The 22,093-nt window shown below is 46.6% G+C and overlaps 1 protein-coding gene across 1 annotated transcript in view; it reads left to right on the top strand.

Annotated features, from left to right (window-relative positions):
• Positions 1-22,093, top strand: part of FBRSL1 (fibrosin like 1) — a gene marked incomplete at both ends in the record, with an annotated part of 418,053 nt that overhangs the window by 104,665 nt on the left and 291,295 nt on the right. The window contains one exon of the mRNA XM_079544068.1: positions 2,531-2,731. Coding sequence (XP_079400194.1) covers positions 2,531-2,731 — 201 coding nt within the window. The remainder of the gene's footprint in view (positions 1-2,530; positions 2,732-22,093) is intronic.

The following is a 22,093-nucleotide window of genomic DNA, read 5'->3' as shown; positions in this document are numbered from 1 at the left end:
GCCGTGCACCTGCATTATTCATAGCTTTATTTATCATTTGAGGCCTGTGCACTGAGCGTCTTTGGAGAGCGCAGCCGTGCAGGCAGCAGGAATGGGCCTTTTGGGAAGGAGCGGTCCTTGTGATGGAGGATGCCACCCGATTCACTGCAGAGGTGTGATTTTAGCTTGGGCCAAAATAGTGGTAAAGAAGTATTTACTAATATTTGATGGTAGTAAAATTCTGTTGCAAGGTCTGTTTAGCAGAGTGGGGCTGCCAGCCTGCCCCAAGGCACGCCAGTGCATCTCCACAGCCGCTGCTGTGAGAGTGTTCTGGGTAGCACAGAAAACAGCCCTGCTGACACCCTCCCCACCTCCAGCAGCTGCCGGCTCTGTGTTCTGCATCCCCAGCAGAAGTGAAGTCCTAAGAGCCGCATCCTCTGCTGGAGTGGGGAGGAATAGAGCCATGGGGTAAGCTTGTCACAGGGCAGAGAACTTTGCCTACTGCCTGTACGTGCAGTAGAGCCTGGGGAGCTTCCTGAGCTTCCTGGTCGCCAGGGCCTGGCTCTTCCTTCAGGTCTGCTTAGAAAGTTTTGGAGGTTTGAGGATACAAGTGCTGCTGTAAGGGAAGGCCCTGAGTGTGCTCACAGGATTAATTCCACTGGTAGCTCAGTGGTGAGGCAATGCTGCAGCTCAAAGAAAAATGGGGATAAAAAGCCAAGTGTTTCAGTAGCAATGTTGTATGTGTCAGGAAAGGGGAAAATGCAGCTTTCTTGACTAGCTGTGTGGGAAAGTGAACGTCCTGAAACCTGCAGTGAACGTGCTGTGGGTAGCACAGAGGGAAGGTCCTCAGTAAGGCATTCCCAGGGCTCGGGTCCCCACGTGAAGCCAGGCAGAGCCTCAATGCCATAATTCCTGGTGCCTTCAGGTGGTGGCATTCCCTTAGAGCCCCTCCTTTCCCCCACACTGGTGCACATGTCCTCCCATGCAGCATCTCTGTGCTCACTGTCACACTGCAGCTGCAGCTGGCTTTGTCAAGAAACGCGTGCTTTTGGTGACTTCTGTTTCTAATGTTTTGCTGAGTATCAGTTAGCAGATGTCATTTCCATTGCACCAGTTTCTGATTAGTTACTAAAGCTTAGCATTTTGATTTCTATCTCTGCTGCTTCCCAGCAAATAGGATGACGTGACCTTCTTTAAGTAGCATCAAACTGCTGCTGCAGAATGTTATCTCTGAGCTAGAAACCAAAGTGAGCAACTAAACATTAATTTGTATTCTTCATTTCATCGTTCGCAGCGAATAATGCCAGATAATCCTTTTCTTTGCTCTTTCACTAGTTATGGATTTGGCAAGCTGAGCTGTATTGTTGTTCTGAGGCAGTGCTACTTATTTTAATTTGGGGGTGGAGGTGGGAGGTGATGTCTTTGTTTTTTTGCAGTATGTAAGAGGAGCTTGGCAGCCCCACAGTGCATCTCTGTGCGGGGTCTGTGGGGATTCCATATTGCTCTTTCACAGCAGGTGTGTGAGTTGTGCTGTGCGCTCCATTCATAAGGGGTACAAATGCTGCTGATGTGACTGAGGCAGAAGTGAGGGACGAGGCATTTAGAAGTATTTCTGTGGCTGAGGTTGGCATGTTTTAGAGTGGTTAGCAGTGGCTTTTGAGGTGTTCCCTAATCTGATACAGTTAGGTTGCATAAAAACATTAATTGGGCTAGAGAGTCATCAAAGTCTCCCAGAAAGCTTAATTTGATGCAGCAGTCAAGGCGTAGGGAAAAACGTAAGTGGCTGTAATGAACTACTGCCTCAGCCATTGGCTTCTTGTTTCTTATGCTGTTTCCGTACTGTGTGTTTGGAGGGAGGACGGGCCGTCGTGGCCAGGGTTGTGCTTTCAGTTCTCTAGGATGGCAGGGACAGCAGCAGGAATACCCTGGTCTGACCTCGCCTCCCAGCATTAGTCAATGTGACGTGGCAGAGCAGCTCTCAGCTTGTGCCTAGCCGTACGCTGCGGTTCTGATTCATGGCAGGCACGGAACGCTTGGAGGTATTTGGCTACTGTGATTTGTGCAGATTTCATTGATCTCGGCTCTCTGATTGAACGCGCGTTGGCTTTCAAAGTGCGTTTCCCCATGTGAGTGCTGCTGTGAACCAGAGACCATCAGGCCCAAGGGGGGTCTGATACGTTCCTTTCTGAGATCAGACAAAACAGTAGAACTCAGAACTCTGCTCAGATGAATGGAGTTAAATGCTTTTCTTCGGGATGCTGGTTTGTTTAGGTGCCGTTGACATATGGTTCCTGAATTAATCTGACGCAAACTCATTTTCATAACCAGTTCCAGCATCTCTGAAATTAATCAAACACATAGCCTCGAGAGTGTTCATCTTAATCTAATCTAAAATTACTGTTTGCATTGTGCATGCCTAATTATTCATCTTAAGTCATCTCTGGAAAGAATGTGGTGTCTTGTCTGTGTTTTTATTTAATATTTATATTGCTGAATGCTTAAAAGTAGTCTTAAAGAATTAAGGGCTTACTGTATTCTTTTTCCTTTACAGAAGGACATGTCGCTAAAGCCTCAGGAGCGGAAAGAAAAATGGGAGAGGCATCCAGGCAAGAAACCTAGAGAATCTGAAAACTGCGTGTCTGCTGAGCCGAGTGAAAATGGCCACAATAACGATGCGGGGAGCTCAGAGAGAGAGGCAGAAAGAGGCAAAGAACGCGTGAAGAAGAAACTCCCGCTGAAGCTAACCAAGCAGGTAGGGGAGGTACTTCTCATCTGAAGTGACTGCGTGGTAGTTGTGGCTGCTGAGGTGCTGCCCTGTTCCTAGGCTGGGTGTTAATGTAACTGTGCTGCTGAAAATGTCTCTCACAAGATTGCTGGAAAGTGGGAATAGTCAGTGTTGCAGGCAGGTTTCATAAACTGAAATGGAAGGCCAGGTGTTCTGAGTAATGCGGGAAGGAAGGAGCAGAGCTCCCTTGTATCCTTAGAGAAAATGCATTGATTTGTACTGTGAGTTTGTGGCTCTCAGGCAGGTCACGGCCTCCTTTGGATAGTCCTGCTTGTGGATGTGCTCCTGGAGTTGCAAACGCGGATGTCTCCATCTCATGTGTTAAGTTCATGTGTCCCCAAAGGAGTGTGCTGAGAAGGGAACGTCCAAGTATTTCAGAAGTTGGAAATCAGTTTGGAGGAAGTTGTGCTTTAGGGAATCTTTGCGCCCTTCCAAAGTACGGTGGAGCATTAATTCATTCAGAGTTGTGACGTTGGAGAGGATGATTCTAGTGGTGTCCATCAGGCCAGTTTGTACCAGCCCAGGCAGCAGCAAAGGAGAGGCTCTGTGCTTAGCAGGCTGCTTAGTGCTTGCTGCTGCTCAGCATGGAGATCTGCTGGTGACTCAGTGCTCGTTCATCAGTTTGAAATGCACAAGGCACAGCAGCCATCATTTGTGAGCACCTTCCAGGTGTCCGTTAGCACAGTGCCGGATGGTGGCAGGTGGGAAGATTGGTGTATTTGAACCTCCAGCTCTTGTTCCAAGCTGAAAAGTATACTATGACAAAAGAACTATTTTGAATTCTTCACGATGCAGTGAAGTGCACCTTCTGCTCCATGGTACCGGTTCTGAAAGTTGCCAAACAACAGAAGATTGAATTCACCATATTATTGGAAGTATTTTCTTTCCAAAGGCTTTCGATATTTTAGGATCTGAAAGGATCAATAAGGTCCTGTAACACAACCCTCGGTGTAACCTCTCCACCCTTGCAGTCATTTGTGCTTAAATCACAAGATGCTCCTTCAGAAGGGCTCAGTGCGTTTTACATTAGAAGCTCTGTGGGTCTTCTTACAGCCCCACTCTTCTAGTAGCTCATTGTTCTCATTATATTCGAACTTCTTCATTTTAATTTAAAGAAAAATAATGGAAATAATTTACAATAAATGACTTCTGTCCATATGTTACTACTTCTCTGCTTGGAAACAGGTAGCAAATCATGTGATCAGGCATTTCTAGTAAAATACTTGCCAGGTTTATTTTCTTTTTAACTCCCCAAAGTGGTACCAAATGTTTTGTTTTTATAATTGCCTCTGTATATATAGCTGAAATAGATCGGGTTTCTTGTTTGCTCTTGCTAGTAGTCAAGTGATTGGGTTTCAGTTCCCCCCTCTAGTTACAGGTGCAATGGCTTTGTGCACAAATACACAGTCTGTGCAAATTAAAATTACTTTTTATAGAGGTAAATAGATGCTCAGTCTTTCAGTGAAACTAAAATGTGCAACTGAGATCCTTTCTTGACATCAAAACCTGGAAGTGGTAAGCCTGCATTTCCCCAGAAAGCATCTGATACAAAATATTTAGAAGCAATAATGCTTTATGGTATTCTTAACTGCTTCTTAGACTGGGGTTGCGATACTGTACTTCATTAGTTCCTCTGCTTTCTGCCTTGTGAAGCTATTGTGTCAAGTTTTTTTATTTATTTATGTGAAGAAGCCCCCACCGTGTCTGTCACCCCTTGCAAAGTGCAGATAAAGGTAGCTGCTGATCAGTGCTTGTTCCTGGAGGAACCCTACAGATTGTCACGTGGATGCTGCTGGGTGTGAGTGTGGAGACCAGGAGCACTGCAGGAGGTCATTAGTTCTTGATTGCCTTCAAAATCTCTGCAGCGTGAAGGCCTGGCTTCAGTAAATGCTCCTCTGTGAAGGGTTACGGTTGTTCCCTCCAGTCAAAACTCATGCTGCAGCAAGTTCAGTGCAGCTTAGCTGTCTGTAATGGATGTCTGGGGGCAAGGTCTTCCCAGAGTCTGGGTGAGCCTCACTGCTGCATGAGAGGAAAGGGCTGTTAGTGTGGAGAGCTTCTGCATGGAATACACAACTGAGGCTCGGTAGTCGTGGCCACTAGGGATGTTGTGATGCTGCCTTTCCTACCTCTGGGGCAGGAGGCTTTGGCACGCTGGCCAGGTTCCCGTTTCTGCAATTATATTCTGCAGCCTTAGTTGACCAAATATTTGGATGCTTTGTATTTCTGCTCTGAGAAATGAGCACACTGCCATGGGTATGGCTGGCAGGTGTTTCTTCTGGCTAGCGTTGGGCTGCCGTGGGTGGAGAGAGCAGGCGTTGGCTGCCTCATCCGCTGGTCCCTGAATTCATCTCGCTTTCATCCGTGGCTTAACCTTTTCTTTGGTCTCCTGGTGGTTTAAGTGTCGAACCCCCAAAAGAACGAGAAGTTTGCACAAAGACTATAAAATAAAACCCGTGATGATTCACTCAATAATACACTGCACATCTTTCAACAAGTCACACTTTGAATTCGTCTTTTGTTGCAAATGAAGCTTTTGGAAATAGCTCATATTATGCTAGCTGATATTGTTGTGGAATCCAGACAAGTTTTCAGGCCTGTAAGGCTGCTGGAAGTAGCAGCAACATCCAAGGTAGACAAACTAAGGTATTCTTAGTTCAAACTAATTATGCAAATGATATAGGGAACTTAAATGCATTTTAAATAACCACAGCTTCACACCTAGGATTCTGGCATTTCCTGCCAAACTGTCTAGACAAATTGGCTGTAATACAGAGTTTTCTGGAAGTTGGGGGTGATTTTTGCATCTCAGGGTTATTAAACATAGCTTTGTAACTAATTTGAAAAGCTTACTGTAATTAATGCTAATTATATTGAGACATTGCTTGGAAATTACTGATCAATTTGCAGCTTTCCTTATACTCTCATCACTTCTTTTCACAATTCAACAGAATTGTCATCCTTTCTGAGCAGCCTCTAATAAATCAAATTGGGCATTATAATTACAGCGCTCTGCTAATCCGTGTACAGAGGTGCAAAGTGGTAAGCTGCTTTGAGTGCCAGGTTGTCTGCTTTGTTTAGAAAATTAGATTAATACTTCACTCCTTCTGACAAAACATCCGGATTCCTGTTTGCTTCTGAATATTCGGTTCTCTGTACCTCAGGCTACAGAGAGAGAACTGCAGGAGCTGGTCTGTCCTCCCAGCCTCCTGCTCAGCTGCACGTGGGAATCTCGTCCCCCTGTTCCTGCTCCAGCCAAGCGGAGGGAACAGAGGCAGTTCCAAATAGCTGTAGGTCTTTGGGGCAGATGTCGGGATTTGGGTCTGTTCTCATCCTCTTTGCTTGGAAAGGTGCTGACTGCAGCTGCTGCCGTCTGACAGAAGGCAACCAAACTGCTCGAGCTGCGAGGTGGGGTCATATTTTCTCGTGTTATGCTGAGTTGCTCTTCCAGTTTTCAGAGAGCCATGCTTTGACTTCGTGCATCTTTCATTGAGCCTTAGCTGTGCTGCGTTGCTCTCTTCGGTGTTGAGTTCATGTTTGGAATCGCTGATAGGTCTGCACATAGAACAGGGATTTCTCCCCAAGTTCAGGACCTGTAGGCATTTTGTATGCTGCCTGAAAGTGGGCTGGTCTCCTTCTGAACAGAGTCAGTGCTGGCGAGGAGGAGTTGCTGATGGTTCATGTGAGCTGTAGTTAGTCAGCCTGGGAGCCTCACTGCGTACTGAATGTGTTTAGATGTTAAATGTGGTTGGAATAACACTCTGTTCTGCAAATAGTCATTTGTCATGAAGATGACTGTCTTACACCTCCTCCTTCCTTTTCTCACCCACTGTTTAGGTCACCCAGGATGAGAAGTGTCTCAAAGAAGCAGATGAGAACAGGGTTCTGTAGCACATATTTTGTGCTTATAAATAGCTTGCTGGGCTGGGAGCATGGGAGGAAAGGGCACGGCAGCTAATGCTGTCACGTTGCTTCGGAGGTGTGACATCTCTGTGATGTCCTAGGGGAAGGGAAAGCAGAGCTAATTCCTGTGTCTCATTCGCTCCCCAGCCTTCGTCATTCTGCTGACTGTTATTGATGATTAATGTGTAATGTTGGACTGGAACCACTAAATGACATTAACGTGTTTGATTACCTACTCTCATGCTTTTTCCCTGGTGCTTATCAGCTCGTTATCTGACATTCGTTGATGAATATAACACCCCCAGAAGAACATTGTGTTGGGTTAGTGCTAATTGGAGCTTAAGGCTTGGTGCCAGGTCGTGTTCCATCCCAGGTTCCATGTCCAGGTGAAAGCAGCCAATCTTCAAACCAGTTGAGTACCTTTGGCCCCGTATTGTGTGGTGGTGTGGAAGGGCTGTGGGACTCTCTTCCCAAGTCAGAGAGAAGCAGTCTGGAACTTGCTGGGCTAACAGAATGATCCCACTGGCATCATGCTGCTTGTGCTGATGGGCAATAGGAGCTTGTACCTGCTTGATTTCTATTTGCATGTTTCCAGATGATGATAAACTGTAACTCTGGAACAATAATGTGTTTTTGAAAGCCTTGGTGGGCTGGAGGCAGTGTTTGTGGGAGTCTGGAGACCAAAAGGTGCACTTCTCAGCCCAGGCTCAGCAGCCAGGTAGGAGGAGTCCAAACACAGCCTCTGGGTCTGGAGAGGTGGGGGTTCCTGTCCCTCACGGCTCAGCGCAGCGCTCAGAAGCTGAATGGCGTCTGAAAGGGTCTAAATATAACAGCGTCTTATTCTCTTACCTGAGGTGTCTCAAGCTGTTAAAAGCAACCAATTCTAGAGAGCTAACTGGGGGGGAAAAAAACCCTGCCTTTCATGTGGGTTTGGGGGATTGGTTTGGTTTGCACTTTTTTGGTGCTTGCGTTTCCCTGCTTTTGAATGCTGAAATTATACAAACCGGTTTCTTTTTGCTTCTAATTGCTGTTACCCTTTTTGTTAGCAGGTATTATTTAAATGTTCTTTGAATCTAAACAACAAAGCGCAAGGGAAAAATAAAAAACAAAACACGTCCATTTTCTTTTAATCAGGAAAATGTTGCTTCATGCATTGCTTGAAAGCGGCATCCATTTCTACTTTTGTAAGCACGAGACTTTGCAGTTAGAACATACCAACTCTGAAGCAGTTAGCTTTAAGCGTGTTTGTGTTGGCTGGGAGGTTGGGTTGGTGGGGCTCTGCTTCAGCCTCCGCCGGGCGCAGAGCAGGCTGCACGCCTGCCCCAGCACCTGCTGCACCCCCGGCACTCGGCTGACTTCAAAGCTCCTAATGAGGCTGCAGTGCCCGAGGCCTGCCCCAGGGGGGTCGGAGCAGGGCCCTGTTCCTGAGCAGGGCTGCAGGGCAGGCGCAGATGGCCTTCCCCTGCTCCTGTGCACTAATCTGCCCGCGCTGAGCCTGCACAGCTGCCCGGGAAACCGCTGGGGAGGCACTGCGCAAAGTACTGCAATGGCATACAGTGTTTAGTCATTAGGTTTGCTAATCCAGGGCCTAAAATCAGCCTCATTTCAGTCGATAGCAATCTGTTTGCACTGTCAGGAACTAATTTAAAAATCTGCTTTAAGTCCTGGTTAGGCACTTGGTGTTCTGTTTGCTGCATTGAAGTACAAGGGGAGCAGTGGGCATAGCACAACAGGGGCAGGAGGAAAATCCTCTGTAAATAAATAGAGGGTGGTTATGTCCCTAGTGAAACCCTGCTGTTACTAAGAAGCACTGTTGTTTTGGCTAAATGTATCCAGGAATTCACAGCGATTCCTGAAGTCAATGCAAAACCCACTTTGCTACAGGAGAGCCTGGTGGTGTTGGCTGAGCTCTTGGCTCAGTGGTCCTTCAAAGTGCCACATGGAGTGCAGAAATGTGTTGGTCAGAGCTGTGACAGAGGTACCTTGCTGATCACTGGGTCTCAGGCAGTCTTTGCAATGCGCAGATCTCTGTAACACTGTTACAGGTAGTGCCACAGAACTCCTGAAAACTGCACCAGGGGAAGGCCTTTGCTTAAGCTCAAAAATGTGTATCGAAGCCCTACACAAATTGAGGAGATAACATTTATTGAAGGTGTGAGGGGAGATTCTACTGATTCTAGAACAAAACTGAAGTGTGACTTCTCTGCCTACAATTAGTTGGCTGAGAGTGACCTCAGGTAGGTCGTGTTGCTTAAATGCAGCTCAGACTTTGGGCAGTATGAGGGGAAGCAAAGCCACCTGGCTCCTCTCGAAGCAGCTGTGAGTGAGTCTCTTTACAGTGGCTCCTTTGGAAAGGAAGAAATAAAAAGAAAATTTCATCACTAACAACTTGGGTGGCATCAGACTATAAAAAAGGTTGTTGGTGGTCATTGGTGACATTGTTGTAAAAGAAGAGCTAAATGGTTTGTAATTTAGAGAAGGGAATTTAATTAGATGAAGTAATTTACAAGAAGCTATAACCACTCGTATCTTTTCCTCTGTTGAATGTAATTGGCTGACACAATGCACAAAGTCCCCTTTCTTTATCTTTCTTCCCTCTTCTCAGTCCTCTTTTTTGGTATGATGTATTTGTCATTGGGGAAGAGAGGGACCACCACTCAGAGTGCTGCAGTTGTATCTTGTGGTTGGAGCAGTGGAAAAGAGCAGAGGGGTCTTTGGTGCCCTGCCCATGGCTCGTCACGCTGCGTGGAGGAGCCCAGAGCTGGGAGCAGGCAGGAGGCTTCTCTGCTCTGTGCCTCTGTGTCATGGGTGGGCACGGCCCAGGCATCCCACGAGCTGTAGAGTCCGTGTGCTGGCTGTCACGGAGCTGCTGCGGAGGGGGCTCAGGCATGAGCAGCTGGAGCATCACGGCCTTTTTATGCGTTGTTTTTCTGATTTGGGCAAGAAGCATCCAAAAAGTTGTTCCATCGTGATTTAGCCACCGACCGCCTGACGTTTTAGCTAGTTTGATGCGAGAGTTTGGCATCTGTTACCTACGTGTATCCTGCATTCCTAGGCATACACCAACTGTCTGCAATAAAGCCCAGTCTCTGGGCAGCAGCGGGCAGGGGTTTGGGTCCTTGCTTTGTGATCATCCTGCAATTTTGGGGATGCTCAAATATGTGTGTGAGAACCAAGCACAGCCAATGCAGAATGTGCCCGTGCTTGCTGTTGGCTGTGGTATCCAGTCGTGCAGGAGGCAGCATTACAACAGCCACAGTAGGGCTGCTTGGGGGCTGCTGGGCTGTGCTGTGGTGCTGGCCCAGTTCTCCCGGCCGGCCGCAGAGAGCTCGCGCCCCATCGGCAGCCTCAGGCAGCGTTACCGCATCCCTCAGCCTCTCTTTGCCGTGTGGGTTCTTAAGGAGCTCATTTTCATGCTTCTGCCTGCTGGGTGGTTTGCACGACTGCTGAGAATGTGCACAGCTTGAGCAAACACGCCTTTGGTTTGGAGACGTCGTTTAGGTAACATAAGTGCTTGCTCTTTTTTCCTTAGGCCTTCAAGCAAGGTTACTGGTAGCTGTTCAGGTCAATGGCATTGCAGTTATTTGGTGAAGTCAGTATGTGGAACCTGGGCTATTTTCTTCAGTACTGCATCTAAAAAATCAAAGAATTCAATAAAGCCAGCGGAGGTTTGTGATAGATGTAAAGCTCTCCCAAGCCTGCGGGATGAGGGGTCCTAAGGGGCACACAGGCACGTGTGTGCTTTTTGAACTCAAGTGGAAGTGTGCCATGTCTGTAGGTTTTTTCAGGCATTAGCACTGTACATTGATTCTCAGTTCGTTTTTTTTTCCTGAAGTTGAGCCTTGAAATCAATTTATTAAAGAAAAAAAATACAGCAAGGAGAATACATCAACTTTTAGGAATTAGACAAATTATTACTGTTAAATGCAAAATTGTTCCCCTCCCAGCCCTGGTGGCTTCCTCTCTTTTCTGGTTCCTTGCGTTTGGAGTTGTTCAGGTTACAAAGCCAAGTATTACTTGGGTGGCTGCTGGATTCTGAGGGCTTGTGTTTAATGTTAGTTATGTAAATACATGCAGATCATTTAATTTAAAAACGAATCTTTTGGCTTCACATTTCCCTCCACATCTCACTGTCTTCCAGTAAAAGGCTTTGATTTAGGCACTAGGGAAAGGTGCACAGGCAAGATTCTTCCTTCGGCTGCTGCAAATCCAGCGCAAGTTAGCATTTAAGATAGTAATGGTTTTCATATTGCGCTCTCTGATGTCTCCTACAGCATTTCATGCTCATTGTCATCCAATAGTAAGAACAAGGAATAAGCTTTTCCAAGGGGAACCTTAACCACTGGAATAATGTTGATAAAGAATCCAAGGGCAGAGTAAGGGATGGAGCAGGGGCACAGTGCTGAGCCCCTTCTGGTGCTGCAGTGCGGCACCTCCCGGCAGGCAGTGCTGGGTCTCAGCAAGCTCTTTCTGCTCCTTCTCAAAACTTCTGTGTGATTGTAGGACAGCATTTTGTGGCTCAACGTGGCATTATTGGCTGTAGTGTCAATCAGAGGTATCTTTTTGGAGTTTGTCCTTTATCATGGGAGATGGCGATGGTTCAGCTGGGCAGATGGGTCTGCTCTGAAGAGCATTTGCAGCTTTAATTTAGGAGGAAAAAATGCTTTCTGAACATATTATACACTGACACTGCTTTGTTATGAGCTGATAGAGGTGAGTGAGGGTGGCGTGAAGGAACACAGCCATATTACAAATGTTACCTGAATTGAGTTTTTTAACTTGTATCTCATTTGTACATTACTTTTCTTCCTGGTGCATACTGCCAAAACCAATCGTGTAGAAGTAAAGAAGTTATTCTTTGCTTACATCACGGCAAATAATCCGTAAAACAGAGCATGGAGTCTGTATGCACAAAACCCAAACCCTGTTCCCAGCAGCTGAACCCAGCACTCCCCCAGCACGTGTCCTTGCTGAGGAATGACCTCTGCCAGTGGGCCGCGGTGGCCTGATGGCTGCGTGCCATTTCATGTTGCTTCCCCATTTCCATCTCTTGTTTCCTTGCGACTGCCTCATTTTGTTCATAAAGCAGCTCGTAATTGAGTGTTTGACAAAGAAGTGTTTACAAGCTGTGTTTCTTGTGCATAGCTGCCTAGCTGAGGGGAATAACAATTTGGGTCTGAATTTCAGCCCTTCTTTGTCAGTGCCATGCCATCGGCGGTGGCGGTGCCGTCTCTGCTTAAAGGGAAAGGAGGACTGAGGTTGTGTTGGGGTTTGATGTGGGCACGGGGGATGCATTTGTGCAAAGCAGCTCGTGACTGCTTCTGTTGGGCCACGCTCATCCCTTGTGCCAGCATTGGTTTTGGACACCACCGAGGTGTGCGCTCATGTAAACGTGTGCCAACTTTGGGGTTTTTAGAATGGAGCCTGTGTGTTCACATGGGTCTTTAGTGCAGTCAGGTGAAACAAAGTGACTGGGGCTCTGTTGGGGTTTGAGCCTTCTCTTCTCCAGCTGTTGTGTGACATAAGCTGTCCTTGTTGGTACGGCCGGAGTTCTGTCAGCATGGGTTGGAGCCTATGGTGTTATCACAACAAAAGCCTTGTTTAGCTGTCCCTCGGGAGGAGCAGGGCTGTGGGATCAAGCTTTGAGTTTGGGCTAAATTTTGAGTCTGCGAATGATGCCAGCTGGGCAGGGTGTGGAGGAACAGAAGCAGTGAAGTTATGCATGGGTAAGGAACAGCTCGGCCTTCATTTGGAGCCATTACAGCCACTTGCAAAGGGCACTCTGACTTCTGAGGCGATCTCTTAAAGGGGCCGCTTGCCCCGTGTTTGCAGGAGTTCCCAGCTTTTATCCCAGCTGCTGGTTGCACGATGGCAGAACCAGTGGGAGCACCTCAGAGTTGGCGTCGCTGCCTGTCAGCGCTGTGACTGCGGCGAGGTGCTGAATTGTTCGAGCCTTGGTTAAAGAACACCAAGCAGCACCCACAGCGTGAGTCTTTGGTTTGTCTCCAAACAAAACAGCTCTGCAGGTGTTCCATTAAGACATCTTTGCTGTCCCCTTGGCCTTATTCTGAATCATCTCTATGCAGCAAGTAGCTGGTTCAGACAGGGCGTGCTTTTATATGTCCATACAAACGCCAGCTCTTCTGTTAGCCCTTTGCTGCCCAATGTTCCCCCCTGCTTACCTAGCTTGTGGAAAGCAGAGGGGGAAGAAAAATGTATTTGTGGTAGCTTTTTTCTTTTCTTTTACCCCATAACTTCCAGTGAAGGAACAACGGGATCCATCCCTGCCCCAGCCAGTCCATCCCAGCAGCACCGGGGCCTCCAGTAAATGGATCTGGGGACACGTGTGACCCTGTAGGGCTGCTCGTTAGAGGACGTTGTTAGGGGCATGTGACAGCAGATGTAATAAATAAAGAATCCCAGAGAAAAAGGAGGAAAAAAAAGTAGGTTGTGTGGTTTTTTTTGTTTTTTTTTTTTTCCCCTGTGTTCTTTAGTGGGAAGTGAAGTGTCTGACAGCCTTGGGCCGCCTCACATAGGTGTAAGCCTCAGGCAAAGCCACAGGCAGAAGGGTTGCAGAATAAGTTGTATGGGATCTTGACAAACACCTGTTTGTTATTGTTTATTGAAACTGAGAGCATTGGGAAGAATTGGGTTTACGAAAGGGTTATTTCAGTTGGAAAATGAAAAAAAAAGAAATAATAATAGGAGATGTCGAGAAAGGAGCAGTGCTGTAGCTCCTGGAGGCTTCTTGCACGTTGTTTGCTCTGCCTTTAGCTGCAAGGGAAGCGTTCCAGCATGCTTGTTGTTTGGTCCCAAGCTGCCTGGGACAGCAGCTGCTGGGTGTCTGTGGGGCTTCTGTGCTGCAGGGCTGGGCTGGGGACTGAAGTCAGAACACAGGGGGATGCGTGGAAGTTGGTTGGCCAGAGCCAGCTTTGAGAAAACGTACTCTGCTGTTCATAACTTGAAAGCACACAAAAAGAAACCCAACAAAAGTGTTCTGATAAGGAACTACCACCATGAGCATTCAGGCAGCTGAGAACCTAAATCCCAGAGATTTCTTGCTCCTTTGTCACGTAGGTATTTACGTAAATCCCAATAACAGGTCTTCCTTTATCTCCATTTTTCTGTTTGGTGCCTCTTACAAGAACAAATGGGTTCCTTTAACAGATTTCTGCAAGTAAATGTGCAAGCTTTTGCAAGATGTATGCTGTGCTCCACGAATGGGAAGCGGGACATAATTTCTAATCATTGGAGAGATTTCCTCATGTGGCATTATCGGAGGGTTATGTATTTATTTTGGCAAGCTGTCTTTAACTCGCCTTGGTAATAACAGGAATTTCTACTGCTTCAACTGTATTCATTTCCAGAAGCAGAAAAGGGTGACTTTTTGCACTGTTCAGCAGCCCATGTGCCTTGCATTGATCAGATATTTCCTGCAGTTTGAAGACCTATTGAGATGTATCTGCTAAAATGGCTCAGTGTGGAAAGGTTTATTAGTCCTTAAATGAAACAAAGGCTGTTAATACAGATACACAAATGAGAGCCCTCAGTTAACTCCCTTATTGTTAAAGTAAGCTTTAACAGTAGTTTGTGATGAAGGAATCAGGATGTAGTCAATAAAATTCCATCTTCTCCTTATTTCTGAGGTAGAAAGAAGATGTTTCCAATATTAATTATATATACTAAAAGAAAAAACTGGACATGATACAGCCTTCACTATGAGAAGCTGGCCTTCATCTGGTACAACTCCATAAGGAATTAATTTCTGTTTGATAATTTTGTCTCTGAATTGAATAGGAATCTTAATTTCTAGCATAATGGTAGGTACTGTTGTGAGATCTTTGGTTTTTCCCTCCTGTTTCCAGATTGTAATTTTAAGCCCTGTGTTCCTCTTTCTTCACAAAATAACTCAATCAGAGAGTGGAGGCTCAGCCCTATTCTCCTTCACAATGCTAATTGGTAGATTTGTTGAGGTTTGAAGGATGTATTCTGCCAAATGTGGCCACTCTTGCTGGCAGGGACAAAAATCCCTTAGCAGTTTCCAAGACCTTGCGCTGGGGTCTGGGCATCCTCCAGTAACTGAAGCCAGCAAACCTTGCAGAAAGCTCCGGCATCCGCTGGAGGTGATCTAACAGTGGCATTCAGCAGCGTGCTGTGGTGGGGCTAGGTGTGAGTGCTGAGGAAGTTTCACAGTTCAAACCTAGGGAGGGATCCTGGCAGCTAACTCATCGGGCCTGTTTTCTAGCCTAAGCATTTTCTTAACGATAAAGCCTCCAGAGGTCTTCCAGGGGTGAAGAGCCAGTTAGAAATACTAAGCGTATAATTTTGTGGCTTTCTGTCTTTAGTAGCTGGCTTCTCAGGAAGTAGATCTTCTTTGGAAGATCTACTTTTGTATGCGTGAGGAAGCACTCAGGTATCCATTGCTCTGAAGCAGCCCCACGTGGCTGTGTAATGTCAGGCAGGAGATGTGCAGGAGGCCAAGTGCGGGGGGCTACAAAGGGCTGCCATTGCTCTGGCTCACCAAGGAAAACATTTTCTGCAGTTCAGTGTGGAGTCACCCCTGTTCCCAGCAGTGGGGTTTGTCTCTGCTGCCTTTAGCTCAGCCCCATGCCTTCCCGTCCAGCAGAGCCTTGTCATCCCCTGATGTGAACACATGGGGAACCATCACCTCACCCTCCCTGAGTGCAGGTGGGATGAGGCAGCAGGAGCTGAGCTGGTGGGCTCCAGTCATGGGGCCTCACACCCCGAAGATGTCCCCGAGCAGAGGAAAGCAGCCGCCTGCGGCAAGTTGTGCTGGCACGGCCGGCTTTGTTGAGCTGCATTCTGTTTTCTGAAACCGAGTGCAGAATATTCCAAATTCCTAAAATTCTGTCTGCCCAGCAAAATGAGAGGGAAGCGTAGCATTAATAACCATGTGAATGGTTGCTTAATTTAGCAACAAGTTATGAATATTCAGAGGCATGGGCTTTTGCAGAGTAGAGGAAGAGGAATGTAAGCCCCCGGGGCCGCTGCCGTGGGCTCCCAGCCCTGCCTGCGCTACCTGCGAGGGAAGCAGCGCAGGTGCACTCAGCCGTGCTGCGCTCTGGAGATGTTCCCTTCGAGCCGCTCATGTGGAAGTGGGACAGCCAGGCTTTGTGTGAATGCGAATGCGTGTGCATGTCTGTCAAGTTTACTCTCTCAGCTTAACCGTAATTCATTACATAAAGCCTGTTTGTCACACATGACTTTAAATATCCACAGGCCGGTCTCATCTAGTAGTTCTAATGTCCGTTTCCAAGCACGGCGAGGCAGGGGCTGCAGTTCACTGCGTGTCTCAGGGCACAGGCGGCTGTGCCTTGTGCTGGGAACCTTGATCCGGCCCAGCACCGGGCATCCCTGACCTGTCAGAGGCTGCACAGCCCCACTGCATCTGATACCAGGAGCTGCCTGTGTCCCTGTCTGCCGCTGATTTACGCTTTCATCCTCTGGTACACATAACTGCTGCTTGAATTAAGCTGTGACACATCTTCACTCCGATGTAAAATTATTTCCAGTTAGACCTTGCAAAGGGAATGTCGTTCCCTCCATAAACGCCGCTTCGGTTTAATCCTTTCCCACCTGGTAGTTCAGCACCAGTGACTCATAAATTACAATTATTGAGGTACCAATTCATCATGTCTCGACAGCGGTGTTGCTTGTTCCACTGCATTGACCGAAGCCCTTTGCTAGCCAGCTAATGGACTGCGGTCCTACTCTTTCTTGTCCTGTAATGATGGGATCCCTTGTACCAATTTGAATCCTATTAGATAGCAATTAATTTATACCTACTCCAAACTGAGGCTGAGTCAAGTGCTCCTCAGTGTTGGGCTTACACACGGATGTATCTGAAGGATAAAGTGCTGAGGGGAATCCTGCCTGAGCAGTCTGTTAAATCTGTTCCTCATCTTCCCCACCTCCCCTGACTGCAGTAATTAGCAAACCAAATTCTTTGCTTTGGGAGCACCAAAGCAAGCAAGTGGGGAGAAGATGTTTGAAAATGCTTGAAGCTTCAGATGTTTGAAGAATGATTACCAGGAAGCAGAACAGTTGCAGCAAGCTGGGGTTGTGGGAGAGGGACGTTTTGTGTTTAGATATCACTGACTTTTATTTATGCTACAGTGGGACGTTGTCCTGTGACAGGCAGGGGGCTGCTCTGCCTTGCAGTGAGCAGCGCAGTGCATGCAGGTCCTGCTGCAGGGCTCCTGCAGGAGCTGCTGGAGCTTGGCCTCACCACCCGGTGTGGGGCAGCAGGCAGGGTTAGTGCAGTGCTGGATCCATCCCTTGTCCCCCTGTAGATATTTAAATATTTAAGTGTTGGCGTGTGACTGTGAAGCAATAGTTTTGATTTATGATTTAAGCTCACATTTCAGGGAAGAAAGGACTTGCCTGCACAGTCACTGTGTGGTTTCTGCTGGACAGATTGATCCTTAGAGGCAAACTAGATTAATACTGGGAGGAGACGGATTTAGAATTTGCCCTTCTCTGTGGTTTCTATAAACTGAGGAATACTTCTGGGCTTTTTGTTGCTCTAGCAATTTTCTCTCTGTTGGACGATGACCCTTTCAGTAAGTGGTCATTCCTCATTGAATTTTTCTGTCTCAGAGCTTAAAAAACAGTTATTTTATTGACTACAGAATTCCCATATTGTTGCTTGACCTCAGTGCCAGTTTTTCATTGGAGACTATACAGAGATTTCAGCTAAAGCCAAAAGAAGCCATTCACCTTTTTAAGCTTGCTTTTCCCTGGCTCGTAATCTCCATCTGAGTGAAATATAAAGTATTGCTTATCTCTTATCTCTGAAGCCTCAGTGAGCACTGGGCTGCGTGTGCTCTGTCTGACAGCTGCAGCGCTGCTCTGCCGCTCGGGAGCTTTACAGGTGGGAACGTGGAGGCAAAACAGGCGTATTGCTTTTACTTTGAAGGCGAAGGTGATATGTACTCTGTTTGTGCCAGACACGTACGTGTAGAACATGTTTTGTATGAGCAAGAAGCTAATAGGTGTTGGTAGGGTGCTGTGTTTGCTCGCCCTTACAGGTCACTCCTTGTGAGCTGTACTTGAGTGCTAAAACGAGTTCAAGCCTCTAAAAGCAGAGCGGGGTTGGGTTTTTGGGAGCCAGCCTGGGGCACGTGTCCAAACCTTGTTCTGGAAGAGCACTTTCCATGAGGAGAGGCATCCATGTTAGTTATACTTCCAGAATATTTTGTGTTTGCACATAAGCTGTAAAGTTACCATCTCTCATTAACTTCTATTTGCTGTCCTACTACATTATAAGCCTCCTTGGCAGTAGTGCCTCCAGAAATGAGAATAGGTAGAAACTCAATGCAAATCCAAACAAGAAAAAAGTGCTACGTGTTATTTAGAATTAGCATTTGATGTCTCGCGGAATATTTGCTCCCATTTTTGTTGGCCTTTTTGCTGACAGTGTGCTGTGCTCTGGGGACAGAGCATGGGAAACTCACTTGGGATTGTGTGAAGGATTAGAAATGAAGGAGGGAGAAAATCTGGCCTCATCCAAAGGAATTAAGAAAGTTTCTGTTAAGTGATGGCTTCAAAATTTAATTTTTCAAATTGAAATGACTTTGTAGCTAGACTTGAGGCAGGTGTTCCAAATGCCATGTGCCAAATGTCTCTTTCAAATTAAATTCATTTTGCTCTACTGCATAACAGAGCTGGTTTAAGTACACGGTAAAGGTGATGACCTCAAACAAGGCTTTTTCAAATGACTCAAAGTTGTTATTTGTGTGCAGTTGTGGCTTCAGGATCTGTCCACTGAAAACAAGTGGGTTTTTTTCCAGCTTTATGACCCCCTGTATCTGCACACTGACTCTGTGTGCTTCAGAAATGAGGGTGCCAGTAGGAAGGGTGGGTCCACCAAATCCAATGTGCTGCAAGGAAGTACAGCCTGACGTTTCCGTTTTTTCCTTACGGCCTCTGCTGAGCTAATGGATAAGAGGTGCATGAAGAAAGTACGTGACAGCTGAACTTGGTTTGTCTCCTTTTTTCTTTTCTTTCCCCTTAATGTATCTTCAAAGGATGTGGCCATCTCCTTTTGTTCCTGTGCAGTTTGACATGTCCAATTTCGCTCCTCACAGAAGTAATAGACTTGCATAGATCCATTCGTGCTCTTTTAAGAACCCTTATTTGAAAAACACATCTTGTAGATAGGCAATTTTTGAAGTACCCAGATTGCTGGGTACTTCTACAGCAAAGCACATCTTCTGAACATGCTATGTTATTCTAATGTTAATCACAACCATTTGCAAGTCAGCACAATTATGGAGCTGTAACACAAAACAGGAATTAGGCCCAGTATCTTCATTTTTAAGCAGTCATAAACTGTCTTAAAAGATAAACCAATGAATGACTTTGCTTTTGATGTGGAGACAAGAAAGTTACTAAACCTAACGTTGAGATTCACAATATTGCCCTGCAAATAGATCATGCTTCAGCATTGCATTCTTATGCTTGCCCCCTGGGTCAGTAGCTTTCAACGCCTTCAATTCCTGCAGTTACAATGGCTGCTTAAAAATCTTTTTTTTTAGAGGAGGAAAATCTAAATTTTTCATCACATGACTCCAGGGGGTTGAATTTGAGAAAAATCTTCTAAATATCAGAAGACTGCCAACTCTCTTGAGTTAATGAATGTGTTCTCCCACCACAATAGTTGTGCTTCATTTTGCATTATAATGTTGTCTAACAGCAAGTGGCACTTCTGATTCCTTTGTAATTTTCAAGCAAAATGCTGTTTGCAAAATAAACATGCTGAGAGTTTCCTAAAGCTAATGTCATCAGCAAAAGGGAACTGCGTAGCTCCGTCCGTTTTTGGTGGCTTGGAAATGGGTAGGTTCCCTTAATAGCCACCACACAGATGGGAGCCCTAACTTGTTTCTCCTTCCCTAAGTGTGAGCAGGCTGCAGCTGTGCTGTGCCCACTTATTGCTGTGTGGCAGAGAATGAAGCAAAGCCTCTTCCCACTTGTGCTGCCCCGCAGAGCGGCTGGCAGAGCCACAGCAGCATCACTGCGTGCCGGCGGGACGGCTGGGGCTGCCAGCGCAGGTTGAGCAGTGACAGGGCAGCAGGGCAGGCTGCGTGAAGGGAGGAGAACCTTTCCTTTGGTCTCAGCCCTCCTGAGAGGCACACTGGTACACACGTAAGGGTCGCTTGAGTCCTGTTGCTGTGACTGCCATATGCACCTGTATGTGTGCAAGTGGGCACCATTTCAGCCAGAAATTTGTGTAGGTGTAGCATGAAGCTACAGTGGAGCAGCTTAAATGGGATAGGATCATGGTTTTTAGGCCAAGATAGAATTTCTTGCTCAGAGAAACTTTGACAATTCAAGAGCAAGTGTCATTAATGAGTGTGCCTGTTCTCACCTCTTCATGTGTGCTGAGCTTTATCTGCTCTGTGTACACAACATATTTCCATGGCTTAGATAAACCCCTCGGTGCAGCACAAACTGTTGTTTAATAACCAACTTGCACGCAATTCAACTTTTGTCATTGATTTCCTAGATTTCTGCAGAAAAGTTGAAGATTATTTTTGTATTGTTATGGATGGGAAAACTGAAGGTGGGCTCATAATAAACACCGATTAATTGCAGGCATTCAGCAAGGTAGGGAGGGTTAGAAACAGAGCCCAGCTCTGTGCTGTTCTGCTTCCCTAGCTGAGGGGATGCGTCTCTTCGCTGCTATTGAAGCCTGCATTACAATTTGGAGATAACTTTTGAGAGGGGAACCACAGGAGAGCAGTCAGCCACACAGCAGTATCTGAGTTTGTTCCTACACGGTGGTGATAACTGCTGGTAGTTAGATAGCATGGCAGGAAAACTGCAGGTAAACGTTGATTCGTGGTTTTAAGGGTATCTGCTGTGGGAGTGGGAGAGGTACTGAAGTTGTGTGTAGGAGGGATATTAAGGAGCCAGCTTGTCAGGGTGTAAGTTCCTGCCAGAATGCAAAGAACACCCGGTGGAGGCTCGTGCTGTGGTTCGGTTCCCATGGTGCGCTGGTGGGACAGCAGAGATGATGCAAACCTCGTGCTGAGGTTGTGTGATGGAGAGGAACTAGAAAGGAAACCACAAAGGCTGCTCTCACTGCAGGTGGGAGCAATAGCAGCAGTGAATATTCATGTCTCGAAGGCCGCAGCCATAGGTGTGCGGAGGGGCTCTGTCTGCTGGTCAGGGCACTGGAGGAGCCATGCTGGTGGTAAAGCTGATCCAAAACACGAGTCGTGTTACAGATTTGCATGCAATCTACCAAACTTTCTTGGGATATAACTTGCAGAAAGAAAGAGGAACCAGTGCATAAAACAAAACAGCAAAGCCCCAAACACAAAACTAGCAGCTGTCCATAAACCTTGTGCTTATATTTTAGACTTTGCTGTGTTGTAGGTACATCACCAGCACGTCCCTCCTGGAGAGAGCAAACAGCTCAGGCACTCTGTAAGTACTGTCTGCCATTGGCACACAGTTGCTTCATAATATCTGTTGGTGACTTAACTAAATATTTATGGTCCAAGCCACAAGCCGACCAAGCCAGTCAGGCCTCGTCTGGAAGAGCTGAAAATACAACAGCATGAGTAAGTGCCATTTGAGAGTATCAAAGAGCTATAATAATGTGGATAGCATTACATTAGAAAACCAAGGTGGGAGGATTACATGAAAGCAAAACACACAGACAGGCCCCAAGGGGAGACCATCTACCACAAAGGATAATTTCCTACGGGATTCAGACCCAAGAGCACATTCCTCAGAGGCTGCTTTAAAGCATCCAGGCAAGACATCTAAAGAGAGAGAAAAATTCATAATGCTTTCTTAAAACAACTGTGTAGCTGGAGCAGATGCAGCAGTGCTTGGTCTGCAGCTCTATCTGGACTCCTACATGTTTTCCTCCCTGTGATCTCTTTCTCAGCCTAAGAAGTCTTTTTTTTTTTTTCTTTTTCTCCTGGGACAGAAGGAGGGAAATGTCTTTTATCTGTGCTTTGGTTTTGCCGTATAGCAATGCTGCAGTCACATCCAGGCTGCTCCCTGGGAATTGCTTGGACTGGACAGGATACAGTGTGACCGTGTTATTACAGCTTTTGCCACAACACTGGAAGACTCCTGCAAGGGCGCTTGCTGTTTAATTCTGGTAGTTGACAGACCCAAATGCAAAACCAATATTTTGATCTTCCTCTTTTTTTTTTTTTCCTCAAGTTAGCTGTCTTGGATAAGTGTTGTTTTCAGCCTTTTCCCCCAGACACCCTTCGAAGCAGCTGAATCCCACGCAGAGCTGTGTATGTGCCTGTACACGCAGCGTGTGAGTATGTGAGCACACAGCCTTGGACGTGGCAGGTTCAGACTCCTGGTAGAGCCCCGGGTGTCTATGTATGGCAGGAAGGGAAGGATTTTCTCCATTTCCCTTTTGGTTGACAGTGG

This window comes from Tetrao urogallus, assembly GCF_951394365.1.
Source record: "Tetrao urogallus genome assembly, chromosome: 17".
Lineage (NCBI taxonomy): Eukaryota > Metazoa > Chordata > Aves > Galliformes > Phasianidae > Tetrao > Tetrao urogallus.
The sequence above is the reverse complement of the archived record's forward strand: the minus strand, read 5'-3'. Positions and strand labels throughout refer to the sequence as shown.